At 43.9% G+C, this 18,270-nt stretch overlaps 5 protein-coding genes across 5 annotated transcripts in view; 2 read left to right on the top strand and 3 right to left on the bottom strand.

The window, feature by feature from the left end:
• Positions 1-18,270, bottom strand: part of LOC135336530 (sulfide:quinone oxidoreductase, mitochondrial-like) — an 80,500-nt gene that overhangs the window by 41,906 nt on the left and 20,324 nt on the right. The window lies entirely within an intron of this gene.
• LOC135336453 (dipeptidyl peptidase 9-like) lies at positions 34-8,906 on the top strand. Its single transcript, XM_064532254.1, has 18 exons — positions 34-293; positions 496-634; positions 827-953; positions 1,640-1,796; positions 3,624-3,725; positions 4,593-4,624; positions 4,705-4,848; positions 5,114-5,299; positions 5,400-5,591; positions 5,637-5,708; positions 5,760-5,830; positions 5,891-5,987; positions 6,050-6,224; positions 6,421-6,518; positions 6,745-6,873; positions 7,989-8,150; positions 8,372-8,514; positions 8,569-8,906. Exons 1-18 carry the CDS (start codon positions 119-121, stop codon positions 8,771-8,773), a joined length of 2,406 nt encoding a protein of 801 aa, XP_064388324.1. The 5' UTR covers positions 34-118; the 3' UTR covers positions 8,774-8,906.
• On the bottom strand, positions 1,884-3,443 carry LOC135336187 (uncharacterized). The gene is made up of 2 exons (XM_064531913.1): positions 2,984-3,443; positions 1,884-2,906 (listed from the first exon to the last, which is right to left on the bottom strand). The coding sequence occupies exons 1-2, from the start codon at positions 3,441-3,443 to the stop codon at positions 1,993-1,995; spliced, it is 1,374 nt and encodes a 457-aa protein (XP_064387983.1). The 3' UTR covers positions 1,884-1,992.
• On the bottom strand, positions 8,844-13,821 carry LOC135336437 (uncharacterized). The gene is made up of 4 exons (XM_064532229.1): positions 13,381-13,821; positions 12,807-12,959; positions 11,314-12,752; positions 8,844-9,913 (listed from the first exon to the last, which is right to left on the bottom strand). Exons 1-4 carry the CDS (start codon positions 13,715-13,717, stop codon positions 8,948-8,950), a joined length of 2,895 nt encoding a protein of 964 aa, XP_064388299.1. The 5' UTR covers positions 13,718-13,821; the 3' UTR covers positions 8,844-8,947.
• Positions 13,962-18,020, top strand: LOC135336521 (leucine-rich repeat-containing protein 71-like). The gene is made up of 12 exons (XM_064532360.1): positions 13,962-14,130; positions 14,175-14,271; positions 14,328-14,452; positions 14,520-14,595; positions 14,687-14,758; positions 14,810-14,878; positions 15,137-15,368; positions 16,226-16,312; positions 17,021-17,119; positions 17,176-17,224; positions 17,292-17,480; positions 17,677-18,020. The coding sequence occupies exons 1-12, from the start codon at positions 14,064-14,066 to the stop codon at positions 17,907-17,909; spliced, it is 1,395 nt and encodes a 464-aa protein (XP_064388430.1). The 5' UTR covers positions 13,962-14,063; the 3' UTR covers positions 17,910-18,020.

Genomic DNA, 18,270 nt, shown 5'->3' with positions numbered 1-18,270 from the left:
TATTAATGCACACCAAGCATTGGGGATTTCCCTACACTATGGGATTTCCCCTACTGTACAACAATAACAAAGAAGAGGAGGCGTTACCACACCCAGCCAGCCCTAGAGCTAGAGAACTATGGCTGCAATGGATTTCCAAGAGATGATTCAAACGTGTCGCTCCATTAAGACTGGCTACTCGAGGCCATTCCAAGGACTCCCCAACACCATCAACTTGAGTAGGGACGGTCGTCAAGTGTTGTTTCTGTCCGGGGGGTCCCTGTACAGCCACTCTCTACCCTATCATGGCGATGGTGAGGCCAGGGGGGTAATGTGTACCCTCACTATATACACTCTTCACACACACACACACACTGGGGTACTCCCTTACGTCATTGTACTGTGACCTTTGTACTGTGACCTTGGAACAGTATTTAATATACTATTGTAGTAGTTCCAATGAACGAGGCTAAAACTATATCCTCCGCCCACACCACACACCACACACTGTCACAGATGTGGAGCGAGACTCTGCAGGTTGTGACAAGATGGTCGTAGACCCTCCTGTTACCATGGCTACCGAGCCTAGCCGTCCATTGCAGACTAGCTGGAGGAAACTGTGCTCCTCCGATCACCCCACCAGACAACTCTCAAGGTGTGTGGGTGTGTGGGTGTGTGGGTGTGGGTGTGGGTGTGTGGATGGGCAATGTACGGTAATGCACTCCTGGTAATGCCTGTACATATCTTAGTCCTGTATAATTGTAAAGTATTATATACGTGTGGTATTTGGTATTTAATCTTCTATGCTGTGCTGGTACATTTGAATACCGAATTGAATTGTCCTCAGGTCCGAGCAGTTGCTACGGGAACGGATGCGGTCCACAGGTAGTGGCCTCACACAGTATGACTACTTGTCATCATGTGATCTCCTCCTAGTGCATGGACCTCAGTGTCTGGTCCTGGACAGGCAATCAGTGAGTCTCCTTATAACACAGTGTACTAGTGTGCTGGCTGGTACCAACCTCACTTGAAATGCAGCAAGAAGCAGAAATGCTGCTCTAATTGACCTGCAGTGTGTAGACTAGTGTACAGAGCCTATAGTGTGGTCCCACTGTGTGCACTGTAGCTAGTGTACTGAGCCTATAGTGTGGCCCCACTGTGTGCACTGTAGCTAGTGTACAGAGCCTATAGTGTGGTCCCACTGTGTGCACTGTAGCTAGTGTACAGAGCCTATAGTGTGGTCCCACTGTGTGCACTGTAGCTAGTGTACAGAGCCTATAGTGTGGTCCCACTGTGTGCACTGTAGCTAGTGTACAGAGCCTATAGTGTGGTCCCACTGTGTGCACTGTAGCTAGTGTACAGAGCCTATAGTGTGGTCCCACTGTGTGCACTGTAGCTAGTGTACAGAGCCTCTAGTGTGGTCCCTGTGCACACTGTAGCTAGTGTACAGAGCCTATAGTGTGGTCCCATACATAGTGGTTGATTTATGTTTTCTCTGATATCAAAAGGGTTGTATACAGTGTAGTTACGTATAAGTACCGTGTCCACGTTATTGGTATTCTAGGTACTCACTGTGCAATATACAATTCAGCCATTTTTGGTAGCTTCTTTTGAGAGCCCTCTATGATTTGTTCTGACAACCACCACCTCCCCTGTACAGGAAGTGGGTGTGGCTGAATTCCCCGAGTTTTCTGGAGCACTGGACTACAAGCTTTGCCCTTTGACCCCTCAGCTCCTCGGCTGTGTGTGTCGGGGGGAGGTGTGGGTGATGGACAGCGCTACCGGGGTCAAGCATCAGATGACCTCTGTTACTACAGGTGAACAATACATTATTACTACAATGTTTTGCGAGCATCAAACATATTTATGTAAGTCTTCGCATAACATTGTAAGTACGGCACGGGTACTTCACAATCATGATCGCAACAGTTAAAAGACTATTAAATTGTCAAAATTTCAGCACATTCACAAAGATTTAGTAATATCAGATCAATGTTCAGTATCTCTAGTTCATCAGTAGACGTATAGTTCCATATGTTCAAGAGCAATGTTAGCAATAGATGCACCATTAGCCATGCATAGTCTCATTTCAATATCATCAGTTGTGGGGGTTGGTAGTGTTTGGTTAAACCACGGTGGGCTGTTCAACAAGCAGCACGGGTTGCCGTGGATACACCCCTGACCATCCCAGAGTGGATCATCAGGGTAAAATATGTTATATCCACGTTCAGAAAGAGTTCTTACGCCACTCTCACAGAAATAGTCATTATCAACAAAAGGAGGAGAGCCGATGGTGTTGCCTTGGTTACAAGGACAGTTATAATATCTATCTCTAGTATCACCCTGATTGGCGCCAGCTGCAAATGTCCAAATGTGTGTCCTGGGTGTTCCATGAGTGAAGCTTAGTCCATCAACGTACTGTGCATTGATACCACGTGAGTCACGGTTATACCCAAGAAAGGAATACAGGTACCCATAGTGATAAGCCTTAGCTCTCCCACACACTCGACTGTATTGACCCCCACCAACAGGAAAGGTGACTGATGAACAAGCGTATCTATTCGTATGTGTTCGACCACATGATCGTTTTGAGTAGTCAGTCAGTGTTAGTCCTTGAGGGCAGTTTTGGCTAGTATCAGTCGTATCAATGAATGTCACCTTCCTCCAACCAAGACCACCACACGCCTCAGAGGGAATAATGGGAATAGGTCCTGGTGGACCTCGTTCCCCCGTCATTCCTTTCTCTTTCTTTCGTTCGTTGTAGTCTACAAAGCCTTTAATCCCCTTTATACCCGGCTGTCCAGACTGTCCTTTCGAACCTTGCTCGCCTTTAACCCCCGCTCTACCTGGTGGACCCATATCTCCTTTAACCCCTCGTTGTCCTTGGCCGGGATTGCCAACAGGACCTTTGGACCCTCCTCCCCTTTATGACCAGGATAACCAGGGTAGCCAATATGTCCTTTGATCCCAGGCTCTCCGATCTTTCCTTGATTGCCTTCTTTACCTTCATCACCCAGGCATCCTTTGTCCCCCTTTGGGCCTGGCTTGAGCGAACAGTTAGTTAAATTATTAGCGCCATCTCTAGCACAGTCCATTATAGTGTAGAGTTTCTTTTCAATTAGTTCTGCCAAAGCAGCATCATCAGTAGAACTTTGAGAGGAGCCAGATTGTCGAGTAAGTCTCTTAATTGTTTCATCACTCGAGTGGAGATTTGGATTTATAGCTTGAACAATATCTTGCAGTTTAGTGATTTGGTTCTGTAGGTTTTCATTCGCAGATTTTAGACTTTGCAATTCAGAAATGTGATTCTCATTCTCATACTTTAAAGTTTGCAACTCAGTGTTTTGGTTCTGATTCTCGGTCACACTTTGGGTATGTAGATTCCATACAGCAAAGGATAGACCTCCATACAGTGTGATTGTCAGTAGCACAAATACAGTGGTGAACTTCGCATTCGAATCCATGTGCTGTACATGTGTAGCTTAGTTCAAAGTTGATGCTCTACTAAAGTACACAATTTATATGACCTCTTATTCAATATCTTATCTCCGAGGTTTCTAAGTTATGTTGTGGTGCACCTGATGTCTTATCAGTTATCAACAAAGTCCCTTTGTGTCCTCAAACTGTGCTATTATGTTTTGCAGACAAGCCTGGGGGTCAGAGGTCAGCTGGAGCACCCTCTTTTATCATACAAGAGGAGTTTGATCGCTACACCGGCTACTGGTGGCAACCAAAGACGAAAGAAGGTGAGTCATTTAAACTGTATAATTGTTAGTAATTGTGTGTCTAGTGTAGCATCTTTGAACGGCCATTAATGTCGACTCACCAAGAGGGCGTGACCCCGTCAACAGACCTACTTACAATTAATACTCTTTTTGGCCTGGCATCCAGGTTGCCCGCAATCACGTGATCGAGAGCTGGCCCTCAAGCAAGTGGTCACTAATAATTAACTCAGGACATTAATTATGCTTTTTGGGCTCTAGCTATGGATCACGTGACTGTTAATTACAGGGGGCAGTTGTATGATGTAGACCGTGGTTGGCTGGGGGTCCCAACTGGTCCCTGTAAAGAGCAACCCAGAACCTCACGTCCTCGGACGGAAATAATATTATAAAAGGAGAAGAATGGGGAAGGAGGGTGGGATCAAAGTACGGGGACAGCTTCTTGAGTTCTGGCAGAGCATGTGCGACTGAGCATGCGCCAGACTTGTATGGCTCCCCGTGATACGCCCTCGCGATACGGCAGGATGTGCTTAGCGTATCCGCTAGGACTACCGTCACCATTAACTACGTTTAACCTTCCCTTAAACTACATTAACTTACGTTGCAATGATCCAAATTCAAAGATTTTCTGATTTTCTGAAAAGTAGCTCTTGTCATGTGATATATATGGTGTGTTCAACTCACAAATTTGCAACATGACCAAATTTCTCATTTTCTGCAAATGTCCATCAAAAATGAGTCATAAATGATGAACGTATGCATGTTGTACCTTTCCAATTAAAGGAGTTCCTTTTAAAACCACACAATTATTGAAAAATTGGATCACCAGAAGTACATAGTTATGGCCATCCAAATATTGTCACTTATATTAATTTTTGTTTTTGTCTGTAGGTGACAATGTCTACCGAATTTTGTTTGAAGAAGTGAGTACTGTCATGTGATTGTCATGTGATATATTTGATATGTAGTGTAGTATTAGCGTACATGTCATGTGATTGTGTAGGTGGACGAGAGTGGTGTGGAGGTAGTGCACACGTTTAATCCATCCAATCAGACGGTCGAGGACTACAAGTACCCACGTCCCGGGTCAGCCAACGCCCCCTCAACACTCCGCCTCCTCGAGTTCACTCTAGACCAGGACAGAAAGGTATATTCCTGGTATACCAAACAGCTGGAAATCGGATAACTGTGCAATGATCATGATTTTCTGAACTCAGAAAGATTATTGAGCCTCTTTATGGGATGCTTAAATTATAAATCCATATCTTTGTACTGTACTGCCCCCCCCCTGTAAGGTACATGTACATGTATAGGCTCCAGCACGCACGCACGCACACACAACACACACACAACACACACAACACACACACACCCCAGTATTAACCTAGATCCCCTCTGACCTACGTATACAGATGTGTAAGACTATCAAGAGTCTTCCTAAGAGTGTGAGGGAGTGTTTCCCTGACTGCTCCGAGTATTTGGTGAGAGGGGGGTGGTCCCCTGATGGAAAGTGGGTGTGGCTTCAGCTAGTGGAGAGGTCTCAGCGAGCACTCAAAATGATCATGATCCCCTGGGAGGCGTTCAGTGTCGAGGGAGAGGTGTGTGGTGTGTGTGTGTATGTGGTGTGTGTGTGGTGTGGTGTGGGCGTGTGTGTGTTGTTTTAGCACGAGATTGCGCTGAATATTTCTTCTCCCACAGTCCCCTACTGAGACCACACCCACCTTCCCACTGCCGCTAGTTGTGTGGGAGGATAGCAACCCAACTTGGATCAATACGACAGACAATTTGACTTTTGTGTCCTCCACTGATGACAGTGTCCAGTTCATCACCTCCTCGGAGAGGTCAGGGTTCAGGCATCTGTATTTCGTTAAGACCACACCCACTTTACAAGTGAGTATTGTGCGTACATTTGAAACGTTTCTATGTATTGTATAGGATGGCATTTCCGTGGCAACGAGTGACATCAGACAGCTTACGTGTGGTAACTGGATCGTGTTCGGATCAAAGGTGAGTCTGTATAATTATAGCTGTGTATATATCACATGACCTTGCTTGCAGATCTGGTTGGACGATGAGAGGAAGCTGGTGTATTTCGAGGGCAATCCAAATAGTCCGTTGGAAAGACATTTGTAAGTACAATATAATTTAATTCCAAAATACATGTTCTTTTTTATGTCCAACATGTGTAGGTGTGTGGTTAGTTTCAGTGATGCTGAGGGGGCGTGTGCCACACCCACTATACTGACGGCCCCAGGCTATCATCACATTGTTGCCAACGTGGACACGGTAAGTTAGAGTACTTTAATCTTGTTCTAATTTACCATTTATTAAGTAATTTTCAATACCAGACTAACGGACTATTTGCTGTCACTAGTTCGAGCCTAGCCTCTGCTCCGAGTGTGCATGTGTACGCTATAAACCACACCCCCTTATCGGCTACGCTACTCGACACACTCAAGGAGGGGGCGTGTCTACCTGTAAACTACACTCCGCCCACTCCATTCCAAGTCCCCTCCTCCTCAGGTACACATAGCCATCTGGTTCGGAAATAATAATTAATTTTTATTAACTTTTATTTTATAATTAGTAACGACATAATTTATAGTACATAACAAATTTTTCATAAATCCGGTATTATTTATCATTTCGTTCACTGGCACAGCCGATAAATATGCAGTAAAAAGTAATATTATGTCCTATAATTTATTGCTTGGTGTAGGAGAGCTACTGCATGGACTGATCTTCCCCCCGCTGGGTCTGGAGGAGGGGAGGAAGTATCCCACTGTCCTCTACCTGTACGGGGGACCACAGATACAGGCAAGTGTACTAGCCTGATATACTTGTGTAGGAAGGAAAGCCTCACAACACTACTTGAAGTGGTTGTGAGCAGTTCTTGATCCATATTCTGGTCTATTTCTAGTGATAGGACTCGGAATGTAGAGGTGTCCATGTACGTGTATAGTACAGTACATGTAGTGCCAAAACATGCTGTTTAAATCCCTGTATGTACTTTTCACACACACACCCACCCACACACACACAGATGGTGACAGCTGGGCTCAGTAAGCACCTCCCAAGAGTACAAGTATGGTGTAGTCATGGTTATGCGGTGGTTGTGCTAGACAACAGAGGATCAGCTAACAGGGGATTGGCATTTGCAGCTCATCTCAAGGTGAGTATATGTCTATACCGTTCAACCCCCCCCCCCCCTCCATCAATGGTTTGGGGATTCTTTCAATTGCCATAACTTGAATTCTGTGGATTCAATGTCAAATTTTTTTGAAAGCTTAGTTTAAATAGCATCATCAAAAAAAATATTTGAGAGAGATAAAAGTGTTTGCCGATATGGCGATACCATGCATGGTCCAAGGCCGAAAATGACAAATAGGGCTCCAACAAAATTTTGGATTGCAACACATCATAAAATGTTTGACATTGGATCAACGATACTCAAGTTAAGGCTGTTGAAAGATGTTCAACTACATTCTGTTTATTGGCGATTCTTTCAAACTGCCATAATTTTAATTCCGTGGATTCAATGTCAAATTTTTTGGGATTTTCTAAAAGCTTAGAAAAAAATAGTTCAAATGGTGTCATCAAAAATCATATTTGAGAGATAAAAGTATTTGCCGATGTGGCGATACCATGAATAATAGCCCATGGTCCAAGGCGGAAAAATGACAAATTAGGGCTCCAACAAAATGTCGGATTGCAACACATCATTTAAAAGGTATCTTTCTAAGCTTTCAGAAAATCCTAAAATGTTTGACATTGGATCAACGATACTCAAGACAACTGTACATTCCATAGTTTGGTGATTCTTTCAAACTGCCATAACTTTAATTCCGTGGATTCAATGTCACATTTTTGGGGATTTTCTGATAGCTTAGAAAAAAATAGTTCAAATAGCATCATCAAAAAGCATATTTGAGAGATAAAAGTATTTGCCGATTTGGTGATACCATGAATTCAACTACATTCCGTTTATTCAATGGTTTCGGGATTCTTTTGGTTGCCATAACTTGAATTCCGTGGATCCAATGTTGGATTTGTTGTACTTAAGTTGTAGTAGATCAATTGTACTTAAGATTGGATCAACGGTACTCAAATTATGGCTGTTGAAAGATTCATGTACATGTACAATTGAAAAAGCGTACTTTTTTCGTAGCTAACTTTGAATTCGATTTCAAAACTGATTGATATATTCCATAACTTTCGAGATGACCTTTCGAATGCTTTCAGTCTTTATTTTAATGATGATTTTTTTTCCCTGACACACATGTGCAGGATCAGTTTGGGCATCTGGAGATCGATGATCAGGTGACTGGGCTGTTGTCAGCGGCCTCCACTGTGCCGTACATTGACGTGTCCCGAGTGGCTATCACCGGGTGGTCGTACGGAGGCTACCTCTCACTCATGGGGCTAGCACTCAGGCCCGATATATTCAAGGTGGGTGTGGTCAGGGGGTGAGGTGGGTGTGGTTAGGGGGTGCTGTATTATAACTGCTGAGTTGACTTTATGTTATACGTGAGGTGGTACAGTAGAGCATTGAAATTGCATCATTCCACAGAGCTGTTAACTTAGTGTACATACGTATCTGCTGTGATTATTGAGTTCCAGCCCCCCCCCTGTTAGCATTATTATTTCCATGACTACTACCCCCCACATAGCTTGCTATCGCTGGAGCCCCGGTGACAGACTGGATGTCGTACGATACTGGATACACGGAGCGCTACCTCGGTGTTCCCCCCACATCTCACACACCGTACACTAAGAGCTCTGTTCTCACATACGCCCACCAGTTTCCCTCCGAGTGAGTCACCTGACTCAATCATGACACTGGTTAATACATTTCATTCATTTTTAGACCACACCGCCTCCTCATAATCCACGGACTGAGTGACGAGAACGTGCTCTTCACTCACACCTCCCTCTTGTGTGATCACCTGGTCTCCCATGGCCGACCCTATCAGCTCCAGCTGTACACTAGCGAGAGACACGGCCTCAGGACACAGTCATCAGCACTGCACTGTGACGCCACTGTGCTAGCTTTCTTACAGAAGCATTTATAACTCTGGTATTAATTTTAGAAACTCATTGGCTGAATATTATTGTATATAATTATTTTGAACAATAATGTAGTGTGGTTTTATCGAAGTTTTATCACGTTTTATTGATGATTGTATAATTATTTGGAATTTAGTATTCAAGATTACACGAAATAGAACTCGTACATAATGAGATAACTATTGTACTGCAAACATTGATATAGCTTTAATGAGTTCGGTTGTGCTGCACTCTGACAAGAACTGTCCCTCCAGCACCACATCCAGCGGCATGATCTTCTCCTCGTTCTTTGCTGCCTCACACACCACCCGCCCCCTTAGTAGCGAGAGGCGTTCCCTTACTTCACTCTCGGATGGTATCCTTGACAACCATTCCCGGGGAAGCCACTTTAATGCCTGACATATAAGTAGACCAGTCGATGGGGAAATGCGTTCATTCGTGTCCTTTTTCAATAATAGTTGGGCCAGTTTCTGCAAATATGGCGTTAATTTTGCATCTAATTCAAGTTCCGGCAGATCTTTATCAGTGTATTGTTGGAAAATTAGATCAGAGTTCGTTTCAAACGGATTGCTGGAGCTGCAGAGTTCGTATATCATGCAGCCGACTGAGAACACGTCCGTGTGACCATAATCAACAGTTTGTACGTTGTCAGGAGTATCCATCACCTCAGGGGGTAGCCGACTATCAACCCCCCCCAACCACTCCAGCTCGTGGTAGCCGTATACGAAAGTCGTAGCATCTACTGGTCCTGAGCGATGTAATGCGTATTTAAACTCTCCTAATTTAACAAGACAGTTACCCCCCACATAGCGCCCATATATGGACTCCACCCCCACATCTCGGTGACACACCCCATTCTCGTAGAGGTACTTGAGAGCGGAAAAGAGTTGTGTGAGGGTGTGGAGGATGTGATCTGCGTAGGCGTCGGGTGTGAGGCTGTGACGACGTGATAGGAGAAAGTGGGCGGACTCTGTGCCTGTGCCTGTGTGATCTGTGATAAGATAGTGTGGGGAGGGTGTGAGATGTGTGAGGGGTATGGGGGGAGGAGGGAGTACAGAGCAGACGAGAGAAAGATTGAGATGAGGCTTAAGAAGTTTTGAAATTTCGATGGTTTGTTTCACTTCTGTACCGAGAGTTTCCATGGCCTGTGTGTGTGTGTGTGTGTGTGTGTGTGTGTGTGTGTGTGTGTGTGTGTGTGTGTGTGTGTGTGTGTGTGTGTGTGTGTGTGTGTGTGCAATTAAACATATTCGAGCCGAGCAGCCCTATTGAATTAGAGTGAATTGAGTGGGTGTTGTGGTTTCCTGCATGAATACATTTGCAAGCCACAGTCTCACAACCTGCCCCCTCAATACTGTGTCTTCCCCCTCAATGCTGTGCCTGCCCCCTCAATGCTGTGCCTGCCCCCTCAATGCTGTGTTTACATCTTTGTATAGTACAGATGCAGACCCACCCATCAAACCAGTACCAACGTCACCAAAATACCACAATTTATAATTATTACACATCACACAGCTACTGTAGTGGCTAGCTACCTTGTGTACAGCTATACTGTGTTATGTCTGCATGTGTTACAGTGTATGCACTGTATAGACCAAAACCTACTGCATACCTTATTAGGTATAAGTCTAAAGCTTACGAGCAAAGCTTTGACTATCTAACTACACTGGCAACTAGAAATTGTTAAAGTTCCCTCCCTATTATTCAACCTCTTAAAGAAGTACTTGTCAGTGCCAAATTATCTGTTTCCCTTATGAGAAATGAGGGGGGGACAGGGGAAGGATGTACTACATCTGACATCTGTCATCTGACCACTTTTGAAGACTGATCATGCAGCCTTAAGATGCCCCCACGCCACACACAGTTCATGTATACGTGTGTAGTTCCCATAGAGTGACATATGGCTGCACTAATATGACTTGGCAGGCATCTGTTGTTAATACCATACAGAATTTGGCAGTGTGTGTCATGTCCCAATCAACTAAACTATTTACACGATCTGAATCAATATTTGTACATTGTGTTTTACCCACAGTAGCTATTATTGAGTTAAACCTAAGACATAGCAATAGCAGCTAGCTGTATCTCTGCATGAACACACTTCCCTTACTGTGAGGGTAGGAACCATATGCACACCACAAGACATAGCTATATTATTATCTATCTTCATCTGTAAAGAGCACCCTGTTACCACAGTAATGCATGGGAGTGGTCCTCGTCCAAACCACATGCTTGTCCCCTCAGGCATTACCCATTATCACCACAATCCCACACCATGCAAAGAACTAATTGAATCAAACTTCGGACAGTCACAACAGTAATTATATTGTAAGGACTCTTTCGAAATAGATACACTTGTAGTAGTAACCATTAAATAGAGTCTAGGAGTTAACCATTGTACAGTATATGGCTACATTATAGTAGTGTATACTGTGTACAGCACATGCACGGACATAATTATCGTAGGGAAGACCTTGGTATAATTACGCTATGTACAACCCTTTCAGTTTCCATGTATATAAGTGTGCATGCGAAAAAATGCACTTACTTTGATTGAGAAAGTGTACCCATTGAACAAGATCTCGCCCTCTGACATCACTTCCATCTCCTCCCACTTTATAGCCTCTCGTATATCCTCTCTGCAAATCAGCGTCTTGCATTCTTTCTCCACAACGCAGGCCAAGGTCGTGGTCATGAGTGTATCTAGCTCACCATTGTGCGGTGTGGCTTCAACAGGTGAGGCATACGCTAGAGAGTAGTGATTCTCTGCATCGACTTGTGCATTGTATGGAGACACACAAGGAAGAGAGGAGTAGTACTGGTCAGTGGGTGAGGCGCATGGAACGGCGTAGTCCGATTCCAATTCCAGTGGTGGTACCGAGTATATATCCTCGTTGTCTTGTGACGATGTAGTGCTCGTTGAAGTGGGTGTAGTCGTAGGGTCCGTTTGTGACTGTGTGAGAGGGTGTGAGGGTGGACTGACGACTGGTAGTGTGAAGTGTGGTTCCCGTGGGGGTGGAGTGGGCGGAGAGCGCTGTAGGGAGGCGTAATTGGACTCAACTGAATTGGACAAACCACCAAACTCGTTAGCGGAACCACTACTTGACAACACCTCGGCATAGTCACCAGTGTGCCCTAAAGGTAGGCGTGACACTACATGCATCTGTGTGCCAGAATCGCCCTGGGGGAACCGTACCACATGGTCATAACCATCTGGACGCAGACGTCTTGGTGGTCGTATTCTGGCAGGTTTCTCCATAGTCTGTAGCTCACTGTTCATTTTACGCTTGACTTGCTCGTCGCACGCATTCCCACACTCGAGCAGCTGCTGAAATAAATGCTCCTGATCGGACGATGTGAAGAAAGTGCTGAGTGTTCTCGGAGGTTTCGCTGGTGGTGTGCGTTTGCGTTTCTTTAGCACTTTATCAATGGAAGTTGTTGAAGGTTCATCTTTCTCGTCACGTACTTTCATGGATACACTGAGATTTCTTGGACGAGCCGGAACTGCCACTTCTTTCTTGTGTTTCCTAGTGGCCAGTAGAGAGTGAGAATAAAGATGAACGGTCGCTTTGTTTCTTCGAACAGGATGAGGTGAAGTTACTTTTGGCTGAGCTGTAAATACTGCAACTTTGGGTAGTATAGTAGGATGCGCTTTGTTGGTATGCTGTAAGCCAGACTCTAATGGTTTGACATGTGCAGACGGAGAAGCTTTTCTTCGACTAAGAAGGCTGAGTAGTTTGGAGCTCTTTGGAACATCTTGTCTCAAACTGGCGCTTCGTTTCACAGAGATACTTTGTGTACGACGTGTTTCAAGTGGTTCAACACTTTTCCCTCTCTTATAGCGCTGCTTAGCATCTTCACTGCTATTAGCAATCTCGAGTTGTTTGTCGATTGTGGTCGAACTAAGAGAGCGATTATACTCGGTGATCAACATTTTTCCTAACATTCCCAGCGGCTTTGGTACCGTCTCCAAAAGTTTGGCTTCTCCTGTAGAATAAACAGAAGCCGTTTCTAAATGATAAACAATTACACTAGACTAACCGTTTATGCCGACTTTGTCCAAGCTCAGGTTGCTGCCATTTTTGTCATGTCTTGTTCTCACAACAGACAGAGTGCTGCTCTTTGTGTTCTGTAACTGGTGGTTACCCGACTCTGTGTAGTGATGCTTCAGTACCACACCATCCAAACTGGTTTCTAAAGAACAGATAATATTATATGTCTACTATTAGTATATTGTGTAACAACGAAGGCTGCATGTGTACGCAACAATAACTATATCTATCAACAGACCTGGCTATAGCTGTAATTATATTATATCTACGTCCAAGCTACTGCTTTTGCTGCTATACTAGTATAATCAAATGTTTCAATCATACTATCCTGCTGCAATGAAAGTGAGGCCTTCTTGATGCAGCAAGACAATGTATACGTTAATCTGAACAACTTAAACTTGTAATAGCTAGCTAGCTAGATAATCTATGGCTAGAGATGTTAGTACTTGAGAGCATACACGGAGCCTATAACTATACCCCATGAACTATATCATCAACTGTGCATTATGCATCATACTACTGTAACCATAATCACAGTATCATAGCTACTTATATTTTCTCACCATCACTGTCTTCATCAATATCCACGACAGCGTAGGGCTTAACCACCCCCACCATGGGACTGATCCTGTGTGATCGCTCAGGCATCTCCTCCCACTCGCCTGTGCTCACTTTCACTTGGTCCAGTGTAGCCACTGAAGATATCTGCCGAAGCTCTTTCTTACTGGGTCGTGTTGGTCCTGCAAGTTTCTTCAGAAAACTCTTGGCAGTAGTGGACTCTCCTGTGACTGAATGCAGTGTCTTGGACTTGTAGCAGTTGCTGCAAGTATGAGGTCTCCACAGATTGGCTCTGAAGGTATGACAGCTATTGTAACAGTTGTTGAATGACTTTGATTCCATCTGCTGTATCTGTGGTGGCGAATTAGCGCTTTAATTGTTTTCATTCAAAGCTCAGACTAGTATAAACAAAAGGACTCTCTATGACAATGCGGTTAATTTGCAATGAAACTAAGCAGAAGACTGTGTAAAGGAATGCATTTGGCTAACCTCATTAATATCGTGGGATCTGATTCGCGCATGCGTAGTAAAACCATGTAGAGGAAACAAAGAAAGAAACAAACTATAAGTTGTGTTGTCATGGCGATTGAACTTTAACCTCTCCATAATTATACAAAGGTTGATCTATTATAATTTTGATTTCTGAAGCCAACAGTCTTCATTTCTCCACATTGTGAAGAACCAGAGGATGGGTAAGAAAGGAGGGGGATCTGTGTCAAGAGTCAAAACTCACGAGGAGGTACCATCTGAGAATGGTGAGCCAAAACACACTATGTAACTTGTAAGTATATGCGTGCAGACGGTGTTAAACTGACGGGAGTGCTATCTACTGATTTGGTTGCCTTGTGCGAGCATGAGCGACTACCTCTGATCATCGTGAAGCCACTCAGACCGAGGTATGCAATGACATTGTCTGTGTGTGTGTGGTTTTATTTCTATTTGTTTTCGGTAGTGTCCCAGTGGCGGACAGTTCTGGGGAGGCAGTGGCGGAGGACACTCCATCATCAAAATTTGCTGTGCTGGCAGATTGGGAGGACCCGGACGACCCCTCCACACTACACACACTACACATGCGAGGTGAGGCACCACACACACACACACACACACCGATAAAAAAATTAATGAAAAAAAAATTTTTGAATAGGTTGGCTCTTGAGTGAGAAGACACTGTCTATACTAACAGAAGCATTGTCCAGCTTCACACGACTACACGTGCTCAAGTACGTAAGCCCGTTGATTGCTACCACTGTTTATAATTATCTCTATTATGTCTATAATAATAATAATTTTTCTTCAATTATTTCTGTATAGTCTATGGAACGTTGGTCTCACTGCCACCACTCTGCACTCTGTACTCACACTAGCCATACAGCTAAACATCAGGTACACTGTATATACGCACGGTGAATTGTTGTGATATTTGCCCCATTCTAGTGCACTCTATCTGGATGGTAATACACTGTCCCCAGAGCCTCTAGTGGAGCTGCTCACACACAAGACAAGGTTCTTATAAATAATTATTAGCCAGCCAATGATCCAATACACATAGGCACTGGCACACATAGGCACTGGAACACATAAGCATTGGCACATACAGTCTGTATAGGCACTGGCACATATTGCTCTCTCTAAACAAATATTCTACATGTATTATCGTACAACTGGGCGGCTTTAATTTGTCGATCTTCAATTAAAACTTTCGCCAAATTTTCCAGTTATACGTATTTTAAGCCTCCCATTAATCCTCCCCCTCCTATACAGTGTGGAACTTCTCTCTCTCAAGTGCTGTCAACTCTCTGATGTGTTTATCAGTCAACTGACCCCAGCCCTCACTGACAATCGTAACCTCCTCCATCTTGATCTATCTTGTAACAGCCTCACAGATAATGGCCTCATCTTCCTAGCTGCTGCTCTAAGACTCAACAGAACACTGCTTTCTCTCACACTCACCAACAACAGTATAGGGGACGAGGGTGTGGAAGCACTCGCAGAGGTACAGTGGTGGGGGGGGGGGGTTGTAGTTGAACATCTTTCAACAGCCTTAACTTGAGTACCGTTGATCTAATGTTAAAAATTATAGGATTTTCTGAAAGCTTAGAAAAATACCTTTCAAATGATGTGTTTCAATCCAACATTTTTTCAGGGCCCTAATTTGTCATTTTTCGGCCTTGGACCATGGGCTATTATTCATGGTATCGCCAAATCGGCAAATACTTTTATCTCTCAAATATGATTTTTGATGACACCATTTGAATTCTTTTTTTCTAAGCTTTCAGAAAATCCTAAAAATATTAACACTGGATCCACAGAATTCAAGTTATGGCAGCGGAAAGAATCCCGAACCATTGATGGAAGGGGGGTGTAGTTGAACATCATTCAACAGCCTTAACTTGAGTACCGTTGATCCAATGTTAAAAATTATATGATTTTCTGAAAGCTTAGAAAAATACCTTTCAAATGATGTGTTTCAATCCAACATTTTTTCAGGGCCCTAATTTGTCATTTTTCGGCCTTGGACCATGGGCTATTATTATTCATGGTATCGCCAAATCGACAAATACTTTTATCTCTCAAAAAATGACACCATTTGAATTCTAAGCTTTCAGAAAATCCTAAAAAAAGTTGACATTGGATCCCGGAATTCAAGTTTATGGCAGCTGAAAGAATCTCCAAGTTAAGCCATCGAATAAACGGGGGGGGGGGGGGGGGTCTTTAATCTGTAGTGTCAGTACAGCCAAACAGACATGTGTGTGCTATGCCTGTATGAAATAACGTCCACACGTACAGTGTAGTTTTGTAATCCTATAAAGTTCCATTATCATCATTGTGTTGTTATACTGACTACAACAGGTACTGTCTGAGTTTCCCCTGAATCATGAGGAGGTGGTCATGAAGAGAGTGATGGATTCTCTCCAAGTAAGGACAGACGATGGACAAGTAAGTGTATGCTTGTATAGTGTTCTCTTATAAGTGGTGTGTTAGCTTTCATCAGTACGTGTGTGTGTGTGTGTGTGTGTGTGTGTGTGTGTGTGTGTGTGTGTGTGTGTGTGTGTGTGTGTGTGTGTGTGTGTGTGTGTGTGTGTGTGTGTGTGTGTGTGTGTGTGTGTGTGTGTGTGTGTGTGTGTGTGTGTGTGTGTGTGTGTGTGTGTGTGTGTGTGTGTGTGTGTGTGTGTGTGTGTGTGTGTGTGTGTGTGTGTGTGTGTGTGTGTGTGTGTGTGTGTGTGTGTGTGTGTGTGTGTGTGTGTGTGTGTGTGTGTGTGTGTGTGTGTGTGTGTGTGTGTGTGTGTGTGTGTGTGTGTGTGTGTGTGTGTGTGTGTGTGTGTGTGTGTGTGTGTGTGTGTGTGTGTGTGTGTGTGTGTTCCTTTGAGGCCCGTAACTTGAGGGAGGATTGTCCAATTTCAAAATTAAAACATATATCTTGTAGCCAATTGAAAAGCCTATCCATAACCTCAATTAGGAGTGTGCCCTGTCACAACTAAAAGATGCATTTGGTAGCCCTTTGAAAGGTCTATCTAATGGTGTGTTTAGATCAGTGATTGCTTTCAAGTCAAATTGTCCATTTTTGGCATGGGATACATATTATAATTATCACTAACATTTGCATTCTGTAGCCTTTATTTTAAGTTCCTTGCTTTCCTTATTCAGTCGGAGAGTGGACGCAGTATTCTATCCAGAGAGCGGAGTGCGTCCACTGCTTCTGTGGACAAGCGTGGGGGGAAGTCCCAGGCTAGCAAGAGCAGGAAGGTATAGTCGATATATGTCCTTTGAATGTTGTGTAGTTTATGATTATTGATACTCAGGATGCGAAGAAAGATGAAAAAGGAAAGAAAGATGACAAAGGAAGAAAAGGTGTGGTTCATGCTTGTGTATTTTTTGTACTGAGATACATTAATTATGTTGTATTTTTTTGTGTTAGGTGGTGACTCTAAGAAGGCTAGTCGTGAAAAGGAGACTAAAAGCAGCAAGAAAGGAGCAGAGGTGACGGAAGAGCCCGTCCAATCAGATCCTCCATTGGAGAGCAGGAGTCCGTTATTAGAGGCCAAGAAGAATGGTGACCAATGGCTGCTACCCGGGAACTCAGCGCTAGTCTTCCTGGGGCTATCATGTGAGCCAGTCTCTTGTGCAATTTATAGTTTTCTCATACATGTAGTTAGCTTAGAATGGAGAAATTAGAATGGTTGGAGCACTTCAGGTAGTACTGAGAGTAGCTTTAGCTTATACTGTACCTCAGCTTTGTGAGTGTCGTACATGTACACACACACACCACACACCACACACACCCCCCCCACACACGCACGCAGACAACAACATCAGTGAGTGTGGTATAGCGTCCCTCCTAACCACCGTGCGCTATCAGACCTCAGTATTCACGGCCCAGGCCCCGGGCCTGCTAGCCCTCACCCTGCATCACAACCACCTAGTCCCTCCCACCAGTTCAATGCTCGCTACACTACATGACCTACTGGAGCAAAGAAACCCTCTCAAAGTAGCAGAGACGGACCCTGTTATAGACACTGTAGAGTCAGGGACATAAGATTATGTATGTGTTATCATTTTGTTTTTATTTCACTGTCGTTTGCTATACACAAACATTATCATAATCGTTATTATTGCCAGGCAGACAAAATTAATGACGTCACATATTCGAATTAATGATATTCATAGCTAAATGTTAGGTCAGACTGCAAACTCCATGCACTCAGTACTAGTGGGAGGAGTTACATCATTATTTATACCATAAACAAACGGCTTATCATAATTATATATAGCGGGTAACTTTCGTGGGGTAAAATTTCCTTTGCTTCATAATTCCTGCAGCTGCATTGCATTTGTTTCAGTAAACCACGCCTATAGGGTTTTCACGGGTAAAATGTCATGCAGCTTGCCCACGAAGA

The sequence above is a fragment of the Halichondria panicea genome, chromosome 5 (assembly GCF_963675165.1).
Source record: "Halichondria panicea chromosome 5, odHalPani1.1, whole genome shotgun sequence".
Lineage (NCBI taxonomy): Eukaryota > Metazoa > Porifera > Demospongiae > Suberitida > Halichondriidae > Halichondria > Halichondria panicea.
This window is presented reverse-complemented; position numbering and strand designations above follow the sequence as displayed.

What these genes read in the sequence shown, in the direction of transcription:
- LOC135336521 (XM_064532360.1), top strand. Translation starts at nt 14,064, where the DNA reads ATGGGTAAGAAAGGAGGGGGATCTGTGTCAAGAGTCAAAACTCACGAG. An exon ending in ACACACACTACACATGCGAG is followed by an intron (nt 14,453 to 14,519) that starts GTGAGGCACCAC and finishes ATTTTTGAATAG; the next exon opens with GTTGGCTCTTGAGTGAGAAG. An exon ending in GCCATACAGCTAAACATCAG is followed by an intron (nt 14,759 to 14,809) that starts GTACACTGTATA and finishes GCCCCATTCTAG; the next exon opens with TGCACTCTATCTGGATGGTA.
- LOC135336437 (XM_064532229.1), bottom strand. Translation starts at nt 13,717, where the DNA reads ATGGAATCAAAGTCATTCAACAACTGTTACAATAGCTGTCATACCTTC. An exon ending in TATTGATGAAGACAGTGATG is followed by an intron (nt 12,960 to 13,380) that starts GTGAGAAAATAT and finishes TCTGTTCTTTAG; the next exon opens with AAACCAGTTTGGATGGTGTG. An exon ending in GGACAAAGTCGGCATAAACG is followed by an intron (nt 12,753 to 12,806) that starts GTTAGTCTAGTG and finishes TTTATTCTACAG; the next exon opens with GAGAAGCCAAACTTTTGGAG.
- LOC135336453 (XM_064532254.1), top strand. Translation starts at nt 119, where the DNA reads ATGGCTGCAATGGATTTCCAAGAGATGATTCAAACGTGTCGCTCCATT. An exon ending in TGGTCCTGGACAGGCAATCA is followed by an intron (nt 954 to 1,639) that starts GTGAGTCTCCTT and finishes TCCCCTGTACAG; the next exon opens with GAAGTGGGTGTGGCTGAATT. An exon ending in CCAAGTCCCCTCCTCCTCAG is followed by an intron (nt 6,225 to 6,420) that starts GTACACATAGCC and finishes TGCTTGGTGTAG; the next exon opens with GAGAGCTACTGCATGGACTG.
- LOC135336187 (XM_064531913.1), bottom strand. Translation starts at nt 3,443, where the DNA reads ATGGATTCGAATGCGAAGTTCACCACTGTATTTGTGCTACTGACAATC. An exon ending in AGGATGCCTGGGTGATGAAG is followed by an intron (nt 2,907 to 2,983) that starts GTAAAGAAGGCA and finishes TATCCTGGTCAT; the next exon opens with AAAGGGGAGGAGGGTCCAAA.